The 21,793-nt window shown below is 38.3% G+C and overlaps 1 protein-coding gene and 1 long non-coding RNA gene across 8 annotated transcripts in view; one reads left to right on the forward strand and one right to left on the reverse strand.

The window, feature by feature from the left end:
- The window catches only part of MAP3K4 (mitogen-activated protein kinase kinase kinase 4), a 99,734-nt gene extending 78,751 nt beyond the window's left edge, over nt 1–20,983 (reverse strand). For 2 of the 7 annotated variants that reach the window (XM_087938664.1, XM_087938722.1), the window contains exon 1: nt 20,707–20,905. Coding sequence is in view for 1 of the 7 variants with exons in the window: in XM_087938639.1 (XP_087794765.1) it covers nt 9,663–9,670 (8 nt within the window). In the remaining 6 variants the exon portion in view is untranslated. Of the gene's footprint in view, nt 1–9,662; nt 9,768–20,544 lie in introns of those variants that run through there. The other 5 variants (XM_087938692.1, XM_087938713.1, XM_087938703.1 and 2 more) reach the window with 5 other exon arrangements.
- On the forward strand, nt 74–14,412 carry LOC148127687 (uncharacterized). The gene is made up of 3 exons (XR_015744620.1): nt 74–321; nt 3,033–3,075; nt 14,230–14,412. It is a non-coding gene; the product is annotated as an uncharacterized LOC148127687 (long non-coding RNA).
- Nucleotides 20,984–21,793: the final 810 nt, after the last annotated feature.

The raw sequence follows: 21,793 nt of genomic DNA on the forward strand, positions 1-21,793 counted from the left end.
CGCTCCTCGGAGCAACAAGTGGAACGGGACGCCACCCGGAAGGAAGAGGAAGGGAATGTCCCGTGCACGAGTGGAGACGGCGCGCGTCTGGGAGGACCGGACCTCTCTTCTCCGCTCGGAATTCCTTCCTTTTGCAAATCCCGGATTGCAGCCCCACCGTGGCTGCTGCAGCCGCGTGGTGCGGAGGGCTGGGCTCGTTTTCGGGAGAAAGCTTTCCTTATCTCAGGGATAAGGAGAGCCAAGTAAAGCTAAAAGGTAGAATAAGGGATATAGGCAGGAGACGGGGATATTACTTATTCATTTATTGGAGGAGAGAATCAGGTAAGCGTCATATCCTTGCAAATCAACGCTTTTGCCTCATGTACTCGGAGGCGGCGTCACTGACCTCAGCAAGGCTTATTCATTGATACCGCTGGGTAGTTAGTTACTTGCTTGGACGCAGTGGGGTTTGTTTTTTTTAGTGTAAGCACGAAAAACGCCACTCAATATTACGTAAAATAATCTATGTCTTTCTCCCGTTCGACTATGGGGTCTAAAGTACCATAAAACATCCCATGTTTTATGTTTAAAAAATAAATGCACATTTAAGGCTTTTTTAATACTGTACGTAACATACTGAACAAACAGCCTCTAGTTACCTCTTAGTGTGCATGTTCATGAAAATTATCCTGTTACTACAGGAGTTATTGCACTTTCCCAACCGGATGTCCTTCAAATGTATTTTAACTGTGTAATCCAATCTTGGTCCGGAATTTGAAAATCATAGTATTGCAGACCCTAAATTTACCAGACTGAGAAAAAATAAAATAATGTGCATATAGAGTCCATCAGGGACTAAAAATCTATGCGCAATATAACACACAAACGATTGGCCTCAAGATGTACACTAATGAAATCATGCAATCCTTAGAATTGAGCATACAATCAAGTTTTTTAGCCTTCTTTCAAAAAGCCTTTTTCTGTAAACAGTGAAATAGATGGAAGTTGGGTGTATACATAATTAACACTTTGATATAACGGTGAAACAAATAGGAGATTTTTGTTTTTAAGCAAAGGCCCCTTAGTAAATGTTACTGATGCATTTAAAAAAAGACTTTTTATCCCACCTCTATTATTTTTATATTTAAGTCAAGGTAGGGAAAGGCTGTGTCCATTTTATTCCACAACTGCAATCTTATGAGGTAGGCTGGACAAAGTACAGTATGATTGGCCAAAAGTCACCCAATTAGTGCCTGAAACAGGTTAAACTAGAACCTGAGCCTCTATTTCTAATCCAATGCCAAAACACTACACTAAATTGGCTCTCTGATATGATTCAGTCAAATGCCTTTTTACATTTCATCTTACCTTTAAGGATATTGCCTTGTACTCTCCTACAAGTTTGGGCTTTTAAAAAGATCTTACTGTACCTATGGCATGTTTCTATCAGTTTAGATTGAAATTTGGTTCAATGTGAAATCCATTAAATAGTAGATCATAGATGATCTTTCAAATGATAAAAAGTGTCTCTTTTTATAGGCAGTAGAACAAGGTAATTCACAAATCTTTTGTAAAAGAAGCATGGCCGCCTCTTTATTTACATCAATGTGATTGTGATTATATTTTATTACTTTTATTTTACATTACAAATATCAAGCTAATGGAAGCTTTCAGTCTTTCATCCTTATTGCAGAGCAAGGATTGAATGTTCATATAAATAAAAATAAATGCAAACAAAAATATATGTGGATGTACACTTTCTGTCTAAGTTTATACAAATCTACTACTATAATCAGACTCAAAAATATTATTTGCAAGAAAGAGTGGGGAGAATAAGAGCAACTTTAGCCAGCATCCCTGCAAAATTCATGTTAGTTATACTGAATTACATATGTCATTAACCTATACAGCATACAAAGATATAGTTTGTTTTAATTGTAATTTGTTGAACAAGACAATAACTTGTTTCATAACTACTAAGCCATTAACCAAACCACAATAAATGAGATCATGCAACATGCTTAACTATCATGCAACATGCTTAGCTATTACAAGCCACATTATGGCTTACTAAATCCCGTTGATATAAGACAGCTTCCCATTTTCCTGAAGGGTAGCTGCAGACATTTCAAAAGACAGGGAAAGAAGCTCCTATTGTAAAACTCATTATAATTATTAATTTTGTATAAACCATTGTGAATACCCTGCCATGTTAATGGCTCATTGAAGGAATTATTAGATCAGAAGCTGTTTCCAGTTGATGCTAAAAATCAAAGGATTAAGATTTATTATCATTCCCAGAAGGGACCCCATAGCTGCTCAGTCTTGGAGAGGAAATGCCAAATACCCATAGGTGAGTTGCTCTAAAATACAGGAAGTTCAGCTGAGGACAAGATGTCATTAAAGCACACTGAAAGTGAAAGGTGGATACAGAGTTGTAAAACTAAAAAGAATAAAGACCAAAGTTATTCTTTGCTAGTAAAACCATTGATCAGAAGTTTTATCCAGGGATTATCTGTTGGTATGCCCGTTTTCTGCCAAGGTTCAAACACTATATTAGCCACCAACATTTCATGCCTTTCCAATGCGTCATTATGAAACAGTTGTGTAGTGAGCTTCAATGTACTCCTCTGTGCCAGCAGTTAATTATAAAATAAAGTGTAATGTTATTATAGGTCAACACATAGTTATTTTGGAAAAATCTATGCCATGTGTTATTCTGGCAGTTTGGTATCTAAAAACAAATTGGCAAACAATTACTGCTGTACGCAAACATTAAAGCAATGCTGACATTTTAAAAGCCATCAAACTTTCTTAGAAAGAACAACAGGGTTAGACAAATGACCAATATGGGCATGTGTATTGAATTTAGGGAAAATAAATGGTACATGGATTCCAACTAAGCAAACCATGATTTATTATCAATATTCTAGTCACTATATCAATTCACAGATTATTTCATTTTAATGATTTTTTTCAGAATAATATCCTATCTTTCCATCATAAGCTCAAGGTAGTATAAGTACTCTTCCTCCTTTTAATTTTCTCCACAGCCATAACCCTGGAAGCAAAGTGACTGACCCAAAATCACTTGAGGTAAGATTTCACAGGAAGCTGTACTGAAACAATGCAAAACAGCAAAAAGGGGTGGAGTAGAAAGATCACACATTACTTGCAAAAGTATAAAAATTTGTCAGAAAAAGTAAAAGGGTGATTGTGGGGAATCCCCAAAAGACCAACAGTAGTGATTAAACCTGATGAATCAACTTAACATGCCAATTGTGTATTGGGAAAACAGAAAAGAGATAAGGGACATGCTCTTTAATTTGCATACAGACTGATTGCACTTTTATTTCTAAAATTCTCACCTTTTTTAATGTTAAGTTTAAGAGTAGATGTTCCTATATTTGAATTTGGTGTAGTAGTTAAGGCATCAGATTAAAATCTGGGAGATCGTGAGTTCTAGTTTCACCTCAGGCACTAAGCCAGCTAAGTGATTGGGCCAAACTTTCTCAGTCTTAGGACGGAGGCAATAGTAAATCACTTCTGAAAAATCTCCCCAAGAAAACTGCACTTCTCTAGAAAATCTCTGAGAATTGGACACAACTGAATACAGGCAGTCCTTGACTCTGGCCAGAGCCAGAGCCATCAAACTTACGGTCCTCGACTGAAAACAGTTCACAGTTAGTTACAATGGCACTGTAAAAAGTGACCTATGACCCATTTTTCACACTTATGATCACTGCAGGATCCCCATGGTCACATGATCAAAATTCAAATGCTTGGCAACCGACTCTCATTTATGACCATTGCAGTGTCCTTGGGTCTGGTGATCACCTTTTGCAATCTTCTGACAAGCAGTCAACAGGGAAGCTAGTTTCACTTAACAATGATATTAGTTACTTAACAGCTGAAATGATTCACTTAACTGTGGCAAGAAAGGTTGTAAAATAGGGCAACGTTTATTTAACAAATGTTTCACTTAGCAAGAGAAATTTGGGGTTTAATTGTGGCCGTAAGTCAAGGACTACCTGTAGAAGAAAAAAAAAATCCTGCCTTTGGTCTCATCCATTCTGCCACCATTTTGAAACAGTTTCAAGCCAACCCCTTCAAAAACAGATGGCCATCATGGTTAACTGCAACACAGTCGAAGCACCATATATATCTGCTCAGAGTACAGTATTAAAATAGCAGAAGAGAAAAAAAAATGCAACAATGACTTAACCACTGGGGGCAGTAAGACAGTGTTTCCCAGCAGTAGAAAACAGGTCCATCCTTAAACTGTGAAGAAATCAAAAGTGAGTTTCCTTGTCCTCCATGAGTTTCTTTCATCTTGGAAATGTACCTCAACTGGAACCAAAGTGGCTTGCCTGCCAAGGAGAGACTATATTGGGAGACCTCATAGGAGAAGGGACTGATAAGGAATACCACAAATCACATGCAGGCTTGTGAGGGTACCCTTTGTTTTTTCAATTATCTCAATACACATAGGTAGCACTAACAACCCTCTCTCAATAGAGGGGGAGGGATATGACACCCCAATCTCCTGTTTACAACACTGTCCTTTCTGCAGTTCCAAGAAGATTCCACACTCATTTGCACTATTCAGGTGACCCTGAGGATGCAGATACACCTCCAAGTTTTCCAGGTGGCTGCAAGGAATACAAATCCTTCCATCCTCCACCATTCAGCCAAAACTGAAGAAGCTTCCTGGATGAGAAGTGAAATGTCTTCAAAGAAAAACCAAAGTCCAGTTACCTTTTGAAAAGCACCTTAAGGACAAACCATGAGCTGGATAACTGAGAATCTTGATTGCTTATTGTACCCTATGACTATCATTAAGTGTCGTACCTTATGATTCTTGACTCCTGATGAATGTATCATTTCTTTTATGTATACTGAGAGTATTTACACCAAGACAAATTCCTTGTGTGTCCAATCACACTTGGGCCAATAAAGTATTCTATTCTATCTCCACAGACAATAGTGATTGATGCGTTGTTTTGTTGCGAGGTCCCAGCTCTTTCTTCAATTTTTGAAATGTATTATTTTAACTTTTTAGTGGAATAGTAAGATCCAATGAATGTTTTAAAAGAGTTCAATTGGCACTATTCATTAAAAAAAAAGGCAAGCAAGCACAAGGACTGGCTACGCTCAGTGTCACACAACGTTCTCTGACCAGATAGCAACAGTTCACATTGGTTTGGGTGGCAGGTCCTACGTGTCTGTATGTAATCAGCAGAGACAGCTAATGAGTTGCCCTCAGGGTACTATTTATCTTTGACTCTTCTAAAGTTCAGTCAGCATGGCAACTAGGTTAAGAAGTATGGAAATGGCAGTCCAGGAATATCTGGAATACCATAAACTGCCACCTCAATGTATTTATTTATTATTAAACAGATACCCCACTTTTCTGTTTTTCCAAACCCACCAAGCATTTTACAACGATAAAACAAAATGCAGACTACAGAACATGACATAAAACCTAATACAATTAAAATAAATTAACCTATCATTAAAATCATTTAACAATATATGATGCCTTAGTCACTTCCCATTTGGCCTTCAGCAATGGACTCTACGTGGGAATGCCCTAAAAAAAACATTCAGAAGCTTCTTCAGCTGGTCCAGAATGCAGTGGCATACGTCCCATTGGGCAAGGTTTACCCATGCAGCACCACCATCCAGCTGCCCTGTCTTCCAGAAGCCTTTCAGGTACAATTCTACGTGCTTGTTTATTACCCACATGGCACACGGCCAGGTTACCTCCTCTTCTCAATATAGGTAGTCCTCGACTTAAAGGCCACAATTGAGCCCAATATTTCTGTTCAGGAAGTGTGACAGTTCAGTGAATTTTTTTTATGAACTTTGTTGCTACAGTTGTTCAAGTGAATCACTGCAGTTGTTAAGTTAGTAACATGGTTGTTAAGTGAATCTGGCTTCCTCATGATTTTTCTTGGAAGCCTGCTGGGAAGGTGGCAAATAGAGATCATGTGATCTAGGACTCTGCATCCATTGTAAATAAATACTGGTTGCCAAGTTCCCAAATTCTGATCATATGACTGGGGGTTATAACAATCATAAATGCAAGAATTGGTCATAAGTCACTTTTTTCAATGCTGTTGTAACACAAACAAATGGTTGTAAGTCAAGGACAACCTGTATTATTATTTTTAATTGTCCTTTCTATAATGTGGTCTTTCCTTGTATACTGCCGTATTTATTAATCAACTGCAGTTATTTGTTTAAGCTGAAGATACATACATACATTTTCTAAATAATTATAAATTAATAAATATATCTATCTTCAATTAGGCATTTCTACTGCAACACATTCTTTCCTGAAAGCTACTGTTGCCATACTTGCAAAATTTTAACCCTGAGCCTACATTAGGCACCAAGAAAAACCTTTGACAGAAAGGATATTTTTGTCTTAGCACCTTCATCTTACTCTCTACGTATCAAATCTGGGTGCTATTAAGTCACTGCTATTCTGGGAGACTTTAAAGCATGGTGCCATAAGGTCAGAGAATTCTTGAGCTTCATTCTCTCTTGCTTCTGCCCGCTAAAGAATGTGTCTGTACTTCCTGTCTTGAAAAGCTATTATAAATTACAGTACATCTTGCTTCTTATATAATAGCCATTTCAAATTTTTATTGGCAGATAAAGTCATGTAAACATTATGCTATAAATACCAAAGATCTTATTCCAAAGCTTTCCTGACAAGACTTTAAGTGTTTAGGATTGAATATATATATGAAAGAAGCGTGAATGAGTTGAGAGAAAGGGGAAGAAAATAATGGATGGATCAATGGATGGAGATAGGTAGGAAGGTAGATAGATAAACAGACAGACAAATCTTGAAGAGATCCACAAAAATGTGACCATTTAAAAGAACAAAATATGGCAAGGGGGAAATAAAGACAGTAAAATATGGAAAGATTTTAGTGTAAACTAAATGTAAACAGAATTCCTTTTCTGTTATCTCGTTCCTTTAATTTATTTTGCTCACTTTCTACGCTTTTTTTGCATATTGTCACTTATTCCGGGAGAATGAGTGAGGTAGTATGTACAACAAATACATCTATATCCCTGAGGGTAACATGCATAGCAGAAGGGCAAGTGTTCAAGGTAGTTTGAGATGCCAAGTCATTTGTTCCATAGATGACTGTTGTATTCATAAAGCATATTAAATGTCTCACATATGTTTAGCAGTACAGATAGCTCTTGACTTAATATTCGTTTAGTGATCATTTGAAGTTACAATGGCAGTGAAAAGGTAACTTGTGACTGTTTTTCCACATGTATAATTATTGCAACATCTCCATGGTCAAGTGATCAATATTTGGTTGCTTGGCAATTGGCATGTATTTATGATGGTTGCAGTGTCCTGGGGTCATGTGATCACCTTTTGCAAACTTCCGACAATCCAGGTCAACGGGGAAGGTAGATTCATTTAACAACTACAGTAACTCACTTAACAACTGTGGTGAGAAAGATTGTAAAATGGGACAAGACTCATCTAACAACTGTTTTGCTTAGCAACAGAAAACTCAATTGTAAGTCACAGACTACCTGTAATTGGTCCTAGTGTCAACTAAAAAGATACTCCTTTGGTCTTTTTAGCTGCCCAAAAAAGGGAGTGGGGAAAAACAAGGCATTCTTGAAATGCCTAGATAATCACCCCGGTAGCCCAAAGTTTTCGGAGCATAAGAAGGTTATTGGAGAGCATGATGGATGACTCTTGGGGATGGATATGTCCCATTGGAGAAGTCACATCCAGGGTCAAGGGGGAAATGTATGATGTAATCTAGTATCGACCGCACCCAGCCACGTGCCAACATGGCAACCTCTAATAAATCAATTTGATTTTCTCTGAGATGCAGCTTTGGATTTGAATGAGGGTGGATTTGTTGGAGCCCTGAAACCTAGATCATCTATAAGCTTTGTTACTGAACAAACATTTGAATCCAAATACCACACCCCCAGTTCACACTGGCTTCAGCACAGGAGGACATATCCAGAAAGGATGAAGCTCCATCCACTGTGACTAATTCATTTAACAACAGTTACTTATCAAGCATTTGCCATGTATGAATTGCTGAAAGTGGATAAGGTATCTCTATATTAAAAGGACCTGCATGTTCATCTATAACAGTACAGTTTGCTTTTATTTTTGTGTTCACACAGTAGTTTGGTGTCTGTTTGCTGACCTGTGCCCTTCCTCAAACCTTGACATACTGATTTGATAACCACTGTGAGCTTATTAAGGTCAAAATCAGTATAAGGGAGTAACAGGAAAGAGCGTTTTCAAAAGATGACTATCCAAATTTACTGAACAGATACTTTAACTTTTCTGTTTAGCATGCTCCACTTTCCACTCCAAGGCATGGAAAAAGTTGGAAAGACTATATGTGGAAGTTTAGGAATTCAGATCCCTTGACAAATTCTGAGAAAGAATAAATATGCAATAGATGTCTTGGGGAAAAAACATAGAGGCTACCAAAATATTTTGTCTTTGATTTGTATGTTATAAATCATGATAAGCAGACCGTGCAGTACAGTTATACGATTATTCAGCACCACAGCACTACGTCTTAAATCACAGATTAATTCCACGGTCAGCTCAAGGCATTAGTGGGTGTTGGTAGTCAGCAACCCGTGCTAAAATCTGTGATAGGGAGAGTTTGTCTACTTCGTTAATTGCACAGAGCTGTTTCACAGCACTGAAGATGATTAAAAAGGAAGGTGTTTTTAGTGAGAGCAAAAAGATAGAGCAAACCCTCCTGCCTTGAACAGAATTTCTATTAAAAATTGAGAATGGAAACAACTCCTGGGGCAGAAAAGTTTCCTGCCATTGGCACAAAATCGCTATGAGAAAATTGTCTAAATTCAAAAGGTCATCCAAAAAGATTTAGTGCTGTGAAAATACAAATCTTCATTTTGCATCAATTGAAGTTCAAAAGAAGCTCCCACCCAGAATATCAGTTTTTTTTCCCAAAGCATCTTTACAGAGAATGTATTTAAGTCGTTTAAGCAGTTACCAAGGCAACCTCTGTTTTACCAGGAAAATAGTCAACACAGTAACTGAATTTATGCAAAAGTAATGGGAAATTAATGTAATGTAATGGTTATGCAAGTGCAAAGCTAGACACTGGCACATTTCCACTCTGTAAACCTTTTATTTAGAGAGAAGTGCAAACTGAAGCCACAACAAACTGAAAATTCATTTCCAGATTGGCTATAAATCCCAAAAGAAGCTGTAGTAAATTGAATTAAATCTAAGTTTGGTTTTTTTATCTCCCCATGGAGCCTAGTAAACTAACATAGGATGTCCACCAAATGTCTAGACTCAGATATGAGAGAAACAGAGTAATATGAGTACTGTGGAATCACAGAGAGTAGGACGGAACCTCTGTGTAAGATCCACTAGAGCAGGGGTGGGGATGGCCCTTTTTATGGACTTGGCTGGCTCAGGAATTCTGGGAGTTGAAGTCCACAAGTCATAAAAGGACTATCGTTCTCCACCTGTGCACTACAGCATCTTTATTAATTTATTTGCAATGAATACACCATCTCATTCTAACTGGACTCTAGGTGGCTTGCAATATATTTAAGATAAGACTTAAACAATATAAAACTATAATAGATTGTTTGAAAACCTCCAATGAAGGAGAACTCACCACTTCATGTGTCAGTGTCCAACTGGTTAACAGCGTGTAGAGGCAGAAAGTTCCTCCCGATATCTAGCCTGACACTCCTTTCTTGTGGTCTCTGGTTCAGCTCTCTAGGGCAATAGAGAATAAATCCACTACCTCATCTGTGTGGTAATCCTTCAGGTATTTGAAGACTACTATCATATCGCCCCTTAGGCCTTTCTATAAGTTAAACATCATCAGATTCTTTCACTATTTCTTCTGACTGTCCTTTTCTGAACTTGTTCTAATTTATCATGGTTCTTTTTAAATTGTGGTGCCCAGAATTGGGCAAAATATTTCAAATAGGATATGATAAGGGCTGAATGAAACTGAGCAATTGAATTGAACAATTTCTTCTCTGATCTGGACATTATGGTTCTATTCATATATTCTGCAATAGTATTTGTCCTCCTGACAGTTGCTTTACACCATTGGCTCATGTTTAATGTGTGGTCAACAAGGTCTTTTCATTTCAGCACACTGTTCCATCCTGTTTGGATCTTTCTGAATCTTCCCTCTAGCCCTTATTTTCTCATTTTATTAACAAAGAATTTTGTGATAGACTGTCAAAGGCTTTACTGAGGTGCATTGTGTCCATGGATTTCATGCTCTACTAAATTACTGTACTTAAAGAGGTGAAGTTAGTCTGGCAAGATTTGTTTATGAGAAACCCAGACTGTCTTCTGTTAATTGCAGCATGCCTACACAAGAGCTCACAAATGCATTTTAATAATCTGTTTGAGGATCTTGCCCAGTATAGATATCAAACTGTGGTTCTATATTTTCCTTTCTTGAAGATAGGGACAACATTTGCTCTTTCCCAACCTTCTGGGACCTTATCAGTCTAACAAATTCTCAACAATTCCTGACAGCAATTCTATAATCATGTCTGCTAGTTCATTCAGTATCCTGGTTTGAAATCTCTCTGGCCCAGAGACCCAAGTTAGCTTAAATTAGCAAAAATCTCTCTTACCCTCTTCTTGTTTAGCTTAAGCTCAATATCCTTCCTTTCCTCAAGGAACTAGGCACCATTTCCCTATTGAGAAAAGACAGATACACAGTAAGAGTAAAGAAGTTCTGTCTTCTCACCATTAACCATTACCAAATTTACTAAAAGAAGATAGTAAAAAAAATTTCTTGCCTTTTCTAACGAGAGAGGACAAGAATTTGCTGGATCTGTAAGTCTTGTCAAGAGTTACATTTTCACCAGACGCCAGGATAATTGAAATGTCTCATTCTACGGTACCTAAGCATGCCTCTCTCACCTTTTATTACCACCATCCTTACATCATTGAAGATCAAATCTAGGCAATCATTTCCAAAGGAAGTTAAGCAAGATTGGAGCTAAAATGGAGCTTTGTGGATCTCAGTCATAAAAACCAGTGAACAGAAGACACTAATTTCTTTCATCTGAGGACTGACTTCATAAAACTACTGTTCTTCCTATACCTCAGGCCATCAAAGCTGATTTCAAAAATACAATCACTATAATGAAGAAGCCAATTCAGAAAAGCTGAAGTTCTTAAAACAAAGCTTCAAACTTTCCAACAGAGATTCTGGAATGATACGTAGCATGAGTAAACTATCTTAAACCACTCATTATCCCTCAAAAACAAATAAAACTAATTTCAGAATCTAAAATATAAACTCATCTTATTTTAATTTCTTCCTTTTTAAAAAAAGAATATATTTTAACAGTTTTGTAAATCAACATTTAGTGGAAAGGCAAATAATATCAGTAATTAGCTACCTGTATATAAATGAGCAATAAAATTAAATCAGTTGAGAGAATGGTAAGTGACAGAAACTCCCATTTAAAAGTAGCTTGCTAATTATTCTGGAAAATCTCACCAAACTCTTGAGGAGTCTCCATGTACATTCATCACTCATTCATCACTGATACTCACTTGGGTTCAACAACCATTTTAAAGAGAACCAGTGTTATCCTTCTAGCAGTGAGAAAAAGATTGCTGACAAACCTGTCTATAATAGGCATTAGATATGATTGGTTGCAAAGTTCTGTGCCAAAGTTACATAACTATCATGGCTGCATGAGGTCATGCAACTATTTATCATTCAACTCCCTAATTAGGGATTTTAAGCTAGAGTCAGTCTAAGTTTAGCTGCTCTAACCTTTGGATCAACCTCTTTACGAAAAACTGTTCAGCTCTGAACAACAGAACAGAAATTATATTTTTTTTTCCCCAAATTCCTTAAATCTGATTAAAATCTTTATAAATTGAAAAAATTATACAAAGTCAAAAATTTCATATTTTATTTAGGGCATAAGCATTCTAACTTTTCTTCCAGGAAATGTAGACTTCAAGGAACCCAATTCCACCCAAAGGCTGAAGCCTTGGTCACAATTTTGCTATTGAAATACCACTGAGTTCACTTGGACTTGAGTGATTTGGTCAGCAGCAGAAAAATGGAGGTGCCACCACATCCAGAGTCTTATTGGGTTTGTGCTGCTGAAATAGAAGGAAGAGGGGAGTTTATTCTATCTTTGGTTCCATGTAGAATTTTCCCCAACTCGCAACTAGTTAAGCAGATGTTTGGGGACTACTAGAAGATATCTTGAACCTGCCCCCTTTATTGATCCTCCAACCTTAGAGACACAAGCTATCAAAGCTTCCATGTGGATTGAGATAGGATTTAAACTTGGATCTTCTTGCTTTGCAGACCAGCTTCTCTTCACCTCTGTTCAACTCTATCCCAGGATGCTAATATGATTGTATCTTTCTTGTCCAACTTTAGAAGCAGTAGAACTTATCATAATAGTACATTTTTTTGAATGAGTTTTAAAAGCTGACAGAAATGTGTTTATAAATAAGAGAAATCTGGAGCAGTAGAAGAAGCTTCCACTAGGGATCCAGACCTTTCCTGGCTGATGGGAATATTTGATATTTAGGGATCAAGTTGTGGTTTGGGTGAACCCAGCCATTTTGTGCTGTTAACCAAAATTCATCGTGTAACATAATGTGCGATTACAGTCAGTCACAGTCACAGTTTATTCAACAAACCGCAGTTAAGCAAACCTTGTCTTTATGTAATCCCTACTTCTCTCTTTTCTAAAAGAAATTATGTGGAAAAACATAAACACAGACAAAAATCTGTAATATTACACAAAATTTCATAGAAGTTCTCTTCCCTGTCCAAAATATAAACCAAACAAAAAGAATCCAGTACCTGATGCGCTGACAGGCTCTGTATGCGAGGAATACAGGCAAGAAGAATGTATGCATCTATCTACTTAGAGCAAAATGAATTATTGCTTTAGGAGCCTCAAGCAAACAATCCAAGACCCTCAACAATGGTGACATTTGGGGAGACACACCTACTCTTCACTTTTTCTCCAAACAGTTGACAGTTAATGCAAAAAGCTTCTGTCTGTCAGAGAAAACAAATTATGGATTAAAAAAGACAGTTTGTCTGAACAACTCCAATTCAGCTTCCCATGTTCTTACCTCCAAACATGTTGAGATGAATCACTGATCTGGGTATGCCTCCTGACTGGAAGAAGGCAAGTCTAGAGTAATGACTCATGCTAACACCAAAGAGGCAACCTACATAAGAAAAGAACAGCTCATGCAGTTGTATTGCCATAACATTAACAACTGGTGTATCCTCTTCCCTCCCTGACAGATTTCCCATATTTCTAGCTTAGCCTGCACCTATTTGATATTTTCCAGTTGTTTTGAGACTGTAACAGATAGTCGTGCTAGTTGGGAGTTCTTGGTGTTACAATATCAATATACCTGAAGAATATCAGGCAGAGAAGGTTGTCAAAACTATTCTTCAATCATTGGCATCCCACAGGGAAACAATAGTGGGAAAAGTATTGTTATGCGTCCATGTATACAAGTAGTTCTCGACTTACAATTCATTTAGTGACCATTCAAAGTTACAATGGTACTGAAAAAAGTGACATGATCATTTTCACACCTACAACCATTGCAATATCATCATGGTCACATGATCAAAAATCAGACCCTTGGCAACTGGCTCATATTTATGACGGTTGCAGTGTCCCGGGGTCATGTGGTTGCCTTTTGCGAAATTCTGGCAAACCAAAGTCAATGGGGAAGCCAGCTTCACTTAACAATCATGTCATTAAGTTAACAATTACAGTGATTCACTTAACAACTGTGGAAAGAAAGGTCGTAAAATGGGGCAAAGCTCACTTCACAACTTTTTTCACTCAGCAACAGAAACTTTTGAGCTCAATTGTGATCATAAGTTGAGGACTGCCTGCACAAATAATGGCAAGTAGAAGCAAATTCAAGTGACTGATGTGTTATTGCTTAAGCCACCTGAAAATAACTACCCTGTATATTTTAAACATTTTTCTCCTTTCTAAAATGTAAACATCAAAAGAACTGTAACGATACAATACAATGGCTTAAAGGAAACAAACTGTCTAAACTTCATATTGTTTCGTGAATAGCTTTACCATATTGTGTGTGTTGCTTGGATATTATTTTTGTTAAGTTTAAGAGCATTACTTTTCAGTTCAATTCCTAGGTTTAGACCTCTCTTTTTCTTTTCTCAGGAAATCCACACTGACTAGTGCTGGGGATGTTACCTATCTGGGTAATGAAATGTCTGAAAGGAAACAACCAAACTCAGAGACCACCACGGACTCTACAGCTCCTGTCACCAATACCCTACCTGACCACTGATAGAGAACATTAATATGAGATGGGTGGGAGGTGGGAGTCAAGGGGAACCTGAGGTAAATTGTCTAATGTTGTATAAGACAGCTTCATGTGTTCCTGACCTGGAGTGGGTACGTAGCAAAAGCACTTAGACTTCTATACCGCTTCACAGTACTTTACAGTCCTCTGTAAGCGGTTAACAGAATCAGCATACTGTCCCCAACAATCTGAGTCCTCATTTTATCAACCCTGAGCCAGTAAGAATCAAATTGCCAAACTGCAGACAATCAGCAGAAGTAGCCTGCAATACTGCATTCTAACCACTGTACCACATAAGAAGTGGAACAGGACTCAGGAACAACTGTCCACCGTTTATGTATTTAAGAACATTTATACTCTCAGTGACTCTAGGTAGCTTACAAAAGTAATTTAAAGAGCATTTCTTTCAAGGGCCACTGACATGATGACTCACAAATAATGCTAGCTCCATAATAGGTAGGTACTGTACCTCTGCTGGGTCTAAGTCAACAAGATCTTCCATTGTATGATTGAAGACTAATGCTGAATGAAATCCTACGCTACAGGCCTATCTATCTCATTGAAAATTTCTCACTTAACATGGAATGGAAAGGGAGCTTGAACTCTACATACCAAGTGCAGCATTTGTAGTATATTGCATGCTCTAGATGCCAAATGTGTTATTAATCCAATTCCCAAATCCCATGAATATAAACAAGCATGTCTGTGTTTCCAAACCTCAGTTCTCAAGGTTCATATTGTAATCATGTTAATGCTGAAAACTTAAACATAAATATGATCTGAAGTGAGGAAAAAGATTATATTCAATATTTTTGTGCTACATTAGGCAACAAGAACCCACATACCAAGATAAAAAAAATGGATTCAAGTGAACTCAGCCTCAGAAGGATCCCATTTTGAAAATCAATATGCTGAAACTTCAGAAATCACAGAATACAATAGTTGGAAATAAGGGAAGAAATTGGGCAGAAGCAAACACAAGTTTAATTTTACCAGCACTTCGGTACTATCACAAAAACACAAAGCAGAAATTTTAATATCACCAAACACAGGCAAGAAGCTGTTCCTCACTACCAACTTCATATTCAGGGAACGGGGCTGTAAAAAGCAATCAGGATTTTTAATTAGGTTGCTACAAAATGACATCCAAATTGAAGAAGAAACTTGTTTTTCCCTGCAATTAATCTACAAATCCTGTAGAAGTGCTGATAAAATTAGACTGTATAGAAACAGCACGTGTATATATTAATATTTCATTTATGCTTTGTTTGCTAGGATATTCTACTAGACATATTTGTGTTAAGATGTGGAATTTTAGGTTGCCTGTATCTGTGAGCCTTTGCTCAATTACTGAGTCTAAGAGTCTAAGGGAGTATAAGCATAAACTAACTCAACTTTTATAAAAATGGAAAAGAACTAAACAACACGGAGGAAAAAAAACAGTTCCAAATGTAGGGAGAATTAGAAAGGGGAAGGAGTTACAGAAGGCACAGTGTTGTAGACAAAAACAGGATGAACGCTAAAAAACCAAGCACTAGCTGTTTCATAACAGGCGTGAGCTTGTACAATAAGCTTAATTATAGACACAAATCCTTTATCTTGTTCTGTTCTTGTATTTAACAGAGTATACATCCACAAAGAGATTAAATGAGGCTGCAATTTGAAAATCTGCAAGAATAAAAAGGTGACTTCTTTGTGGTTTATCCCACTTTGAGAAGTATCCAATAATCTTCAAAAGGGTCAATACTGAATTGTTTAAGCAATAATTATGATGCTTGAAAACAGGCAGAGAGAGAGAGAGAGAGAGGAGGATATATATAAATATATATTTAAAAAAACTTTTTGAAAACATTACATCTGGATTCCTGCAAGCGAAAGGAAGTTAGTCTTGTGGTCTTAAAAGCCAATTTCACTGGTTTCCCTTTATTTTTCCACCTTCTACACAGAACCCAGGGTTCTTTCCACTCAGTAGAATAAAATGTCAGCTATTTGGGGAAAGAATGGGAAATAGCTTTAAGTTCATGTGATGAAGGACATCTAATTTGCAACGAATGGAACATTTTCCATAGTGCAGCTGAGAAACCAATATGAATGTCACCAGGAATTTAGCTCAGTTCAAGAAAGCCTTTATTCATTTACATCCTGATAATATACTGTACTTGCTTCGGAGCAAGTATGTGGAGGATTGCACTTTACATGTCCAATGATTATTCCATATTTATTTCATGGGACAGAAGTATAAGCTTACATATAGATTTTTACCTTTCTTTTAATCTTTATGTTCTGGGTAGTTTTATTTTTATTTTTTTTATTGGGGGCGCTTTACATTCAATACTACTTCACCCTGCCAAGAAAAAGTGCATAGAGTCAAGGCGATGGTTTTCCCAGTTGCAATGTATGGTTGTGAAAGTTGGACCATAAGGAAGGCTGAGCGCCAAAGAATTGAGGCCTTTGAACTACAGTGCTGGAGAAGGCTCCTGCGAGTCCCTTGGACTGCAAGATGATCTAACCAGTCAGTCCTAGAGGAGATCAACCCTGACTGCTCTTTAGAAGGCCAGATCCTGAAGATGAAACTCAAATACTTCAGTCACCTGATAAGAAGGAAGGACTCACTGGAGAAGAGCCTAATGCTGGGAATGTTTGAGGCCAAAAGAAGAAGGGGATGACAGAGAATGAGGTGGCTGGATGAAGTCACTGAAGCAGTCAGTGTGAGCTTAAATGGACTCCGGGGGATGGTAGAGGAGAGGGAGGCCTGGAGGCAGGGGTGGGATTCTACAGGTTCGCACCTATTCGCTAGAACTGGTTGTTAACATTCTAAGCAGTTCGGAGAACAGGTGGTTAGAAGAAGTTACTGGCCTAATCCTGTAAGGAAGGCAGGATGGAAACATTCTGGTGTTGCTTACAGAAAGTGTCTCTGCGCTAACCCTTATTACATTCTTGGCAGGACTAGACTTCCTTCTCTGGAACTTCTCTGAAGTTTTTTTTCCCCCTTTGCTGGTACTTTGCTTGTGTGGAGTGACCATTCACAGTTACAATGGCCCTGAAAAAAGTGACTTATGACCATTTTTGACACTTATGACTGTTGCAGCATCCCCACAGTAATGAGAGGCCAGGCGAGGAGATGCATGCCTCTATGTGAATGATGTTGAGTTGACCACACCCAGCCAGTCACATGACCACCAAGCCATGCCCAACTGAGCCACACCCACAGAACTAGTTGTTAAAAAATTTGAATCCCACCCCTGCCTGGAGGCACACTGTCCATGGGTCAGACATGACTTCGCAACTAAAAACAACTACTACTTCATTGCCATACCTAATCTTTCTCACATGCTATGTAATACAAGGTATATTAATTTACTCAGCGATCTCAGCCCCCAAGTTACTATAGCAAATTGTCAGAAACTCAACCGATCAAGCTTTCTCTTACCAAATTGGCTTGGGCACTACTACTACCAAACTTAGGAAAAATAAATTTTGTGTTATCTTCAGCGTAACAAGATATTCAAACTGTCTATTTCTTCTAAATTTATCTAACACTTTATAAACTTTTCCTCAGAGGATGAGAACTTGGTCATCAGGAATTTAATACATTTATTTGCTAACTATGGTTTGTTGAAGAAGCCATCACACTAAATTATGTTAATGTATGAGTTGACTTAGAACATTGTTCAGATCCAGTGATCTAGTCTGTAATTGGGCTACTCTAGAAAATTATTCAACAACTCTTACATAAAGTTCATGCATACCTGAGTAAATGACAGCTTTCTGCAGAAACATCTCCCAACCCACCTGAAGGGAATATTGCTCCATTTAATGTGGTGTTCCAGGATATGTATTAACCACAAATTTTCAGCAACTTTGGATGTGTTATTACAAAAGGGCAACCATAGTTCCTGAATACATGAATATAGTTCCTCTATGGTTTCTGCAGTTGTTGGTTTCATGCTGAACTGTTTTGTGGACTGTTGATTTGGGCTCAGCATGATTTGTGAACCAGTTTATCATGAAACAGTATATAGAAACTGGACTTTTTCATCAAACCATAGTTAAAGCAAACCACATCTTAGGATGATCTTTGAATCCAGCACATATACACAGATCTTGTCCAATTAGGGTAAACCATATGATGCTGGAGTAACAATCATGGACAGTAGGCTTTTGAGTATGCCAGGAGATCAATCTTCAAGACCTCCGGCCAGCTGCAGATGACTTTTGGACCCTTCTCTGAGAACTCTATGAGTGATATATGAGATCCTATTAGCAGCAGCAAATGATCACAGCCATCCATAGCAAATTATCTTTGCAATGTAAAGACAGAGCATAACAAGAATGACATATGGATTAGAAGACAATTCAAAATGTGCATCTTCTAGAAACTCAGTAGTTGGATGGTTACAAATGTAATAAATATAATTTAATGCAGCAAGCCTAGAGATAAAACACATAAAGGTCCAAACTCATCAGTCATGCAGTCTTAACAATTTCCTAGAACTTCTTGCAAGTGCCAAACAGAAGATACCAAATACACAGCCCAACCTTCCTTTGTTCTCAGAGTAATCCAGGCACCAAGCAATCTAATCTGGACATGCAAATTATGTATTTATGTAAAGGTAATTTAACTTTGCTGATAACATCTGTATTCTAGAACTGACAACTAGTAACATCATCTCCTTAACCAACTCTATGTTTAGAAGAAGATATAAATTCTGCTACATCTAAAATATTTCTGCACAGTAAGGTTTCAATCCTATGGATATTCCCATTTACCAAGAAGCAGGTTTTATTGAAAAAAAGTGGAACTTTACTGAAAAAAGTATTGATAGGACTCCTGCACATACTTACAAACTAAACTCAGTTTAAATTATCTTTATGGGGGAAAAAACCAGGGTCACGCTCTACGCTTACAATATTGTTTATGCATGTTATATTTACGCAAAAGGAAGTCGACCTTGATTTTAAGATGCTCACCAGCCAAAGGATAATAGCACTAATTCCTCCAGCAAATCTAAGACAATTTATCTTTAAAGCACAATAAACCTCAGGAACTAAATAAACCTCAGGAACTCCCAGAAAAAAAGGCACCTAGGTTTGGGCTAAATTCACAGCATACTTACTAAAAATGGTTCATAATTAGGCTATGGAAGGGTTTTAATTCAGCAACATATTTGACATGAAAATGCTTCTGAATTCAAATACCAGCATATACCCAAGCTATGGCAGGAAAAGTGTGCCACCCATAACAATTCAGATTTTTCAATCAGGCAAAGAAAAATAGATACAAGGCAATTTGTATACTGTCAAATATATACAGTATAAGCAGCTTTACAAATAGCATATTTCTGGAAAATCAAATTGAAGTTGTTTCTATGCCATTTTTCTGTGTTTAAGGACCGATACATTAATTACCTATTAAAACAAAGGTGACCTATGCAGAAACTATTCTGTTGCCAAGGGCCATCATAAGGACACACTGATGGGTCATGGCACAAAGTGACAAGTACACGACAGCAAGGATATGCCAGAAAAAGCTTTTACTTAGCAATTGGATTGAGGGATATTCCCTTTCACCTGTGAACTCTTCCCTGTTCCCATATGCAACAATGTCCCCCTCCCCCCCCCCCCAAAGAAAAAGAAAGAAAAGAAAGGAAGACAGTAATGCCAAGAAAGGCTGAAATGCCTGTTGATGGACAGAGCAACAAGCCGGCTTCCTTGGAAGTAGATAGATACAAGGGAAAAGAAATGAATTGAGGACTTGCAGTTTAGATGATTAGACAAAAACTAAATAAAGAAAAAAAGAGGGTTTGTTTTTGTAACCATAGAGTTAGAGGTAATTTTGTATTTGTAAACTATACTTTTTGTAAAGGAAATTCAAGGTGACTTCTAATTTATCTTTTTGCGACTTTTCCCTTTTTCATTTTTACTTTGCATTCGTTCTTGTTCATTTTTTAACTTCTGTTTCAAACTCTATTCTCTCTCTCTCCCTCTCTCAAAGGAATGTGCCACTGGACGCAATGAAGTGTGTCCACGCACACAGGATTGCTGCCTACATTTCGAGCAGCCAGATCGCCTTTACCTCTCAAAGGAATGTGCCACTGGACGCAATGAAGTGTGTCCACGCACACAGGATTGCTGCCTACATTTCGAGCAGCCAGATCGCCTTTACCTACCTTCCTCGAAAATTGCAAATCCGGGGGGCTCCGACGCGTTTATGACTGCAGCCCGAGTATTTACAGGACGGCGAGGATCCCTGGAGTATTAAAACTTTTGTTGCGGGCCGCTCCTTCCCAAGAAACCAACACAGAGGGATGACGAAAGTAAATAGGCCTTACTTGCATCCACTAAATCATCCGGTTTTCCACCGAGGATCAGAAGAGCTGCTAGAAACCTGCTGCCTCGCTGGCTTTACACCCATAATAATCTTCCCGTTCGGGAGAGGCCGGAGAACAATGGAGAAAAGTTGCCCGCGATGTTCCCACGCGGCCTCAGTCGGAAGGCAGCGGCTCCCCCGGCTCAGCCGAGGGGTTGCGCAATTGTGCAACCTCCTACCTCGCGTCTTTCAGGGCGGGGGAGAAGCCGCGGCCAATTTGGGGCTCTTTCCTTTTCCTTTTAGCGGAAAGGAGGCGATCGAGCAACCCGGGTTGCCAGCGTGAGGGGCGTTGGAGAAGGCGCGGCCCCGAGGGAGAGGCTTCTCCGAATCGTACCATCTCCTCGGATGGGGCGATTTTGGGAAAAAGAGGCCAACGGGCGCTTAGAGAAGGCTGCCCTCTTTGGGGCGCTCTTCAAAGCGTAGCCCCCCCCCCCAAAAAAGTGAGGTGGGATCTAAGTACAGGTAGTCCTCGATTTACAACAGTTCATTTAGTGACCGTTCAAAATTACACAGTATGGAAAAGAGTGACTTGTGAACATTTTTCACACTTATGACCATTGCAACATCCCAGTGGTCACCTGATTTACATTCAGATACTTGACAATGGACTCCTATTTATGATGGTTGCAGTGCTCCGGAGTCATTTTGTGACGTTCTGACAAGCAAAGCCAATGGAGAAGCCTGATTCACTTAACAACCCTGTTACTAATTTAAGGACGGCAGGGATTCCCTTAACAAGCCTGGCAAGAAAAGTTGCAAAAGGGGACAAATTAACTTAACAAATTTTTCATTGAACAATATAAATTTTGGGCCAGGCCCAGTTGTGGTATAGGTTGAGGACTACCTGTACCTGAGATTTACCTGCGTTTCTTCTCTAATGGAAGTTAGTGTAGTAATCAAGTAAAATATCTAATACTTTCCTAGACAGTTTGTAAACAGGGATGAGTTTCTACCGGTTCTGTCTATCTCTGTAGAACCGGAAGCTCTGAAGAGCAGCAGACATAGAAGCGGTTCTATGTCTGCTGATGTTTTTGCCCATCTGCCCACCC

This window comes from Pseudonaja textilis, chromosome 1 (assembly GCF_049901715.1).
Source record: "Pseudonaja textilis isolate UNSWEBS1 chromosome 1, rPseTex1.2, whole genome shotgun sequence".
NCBI classification, from domain to species: Eukaryota; Metazoa; Chordata; class Lepidosauria; order Squamata; family Elapidae; genus Pseudonaja; species Pseudonaja textilis.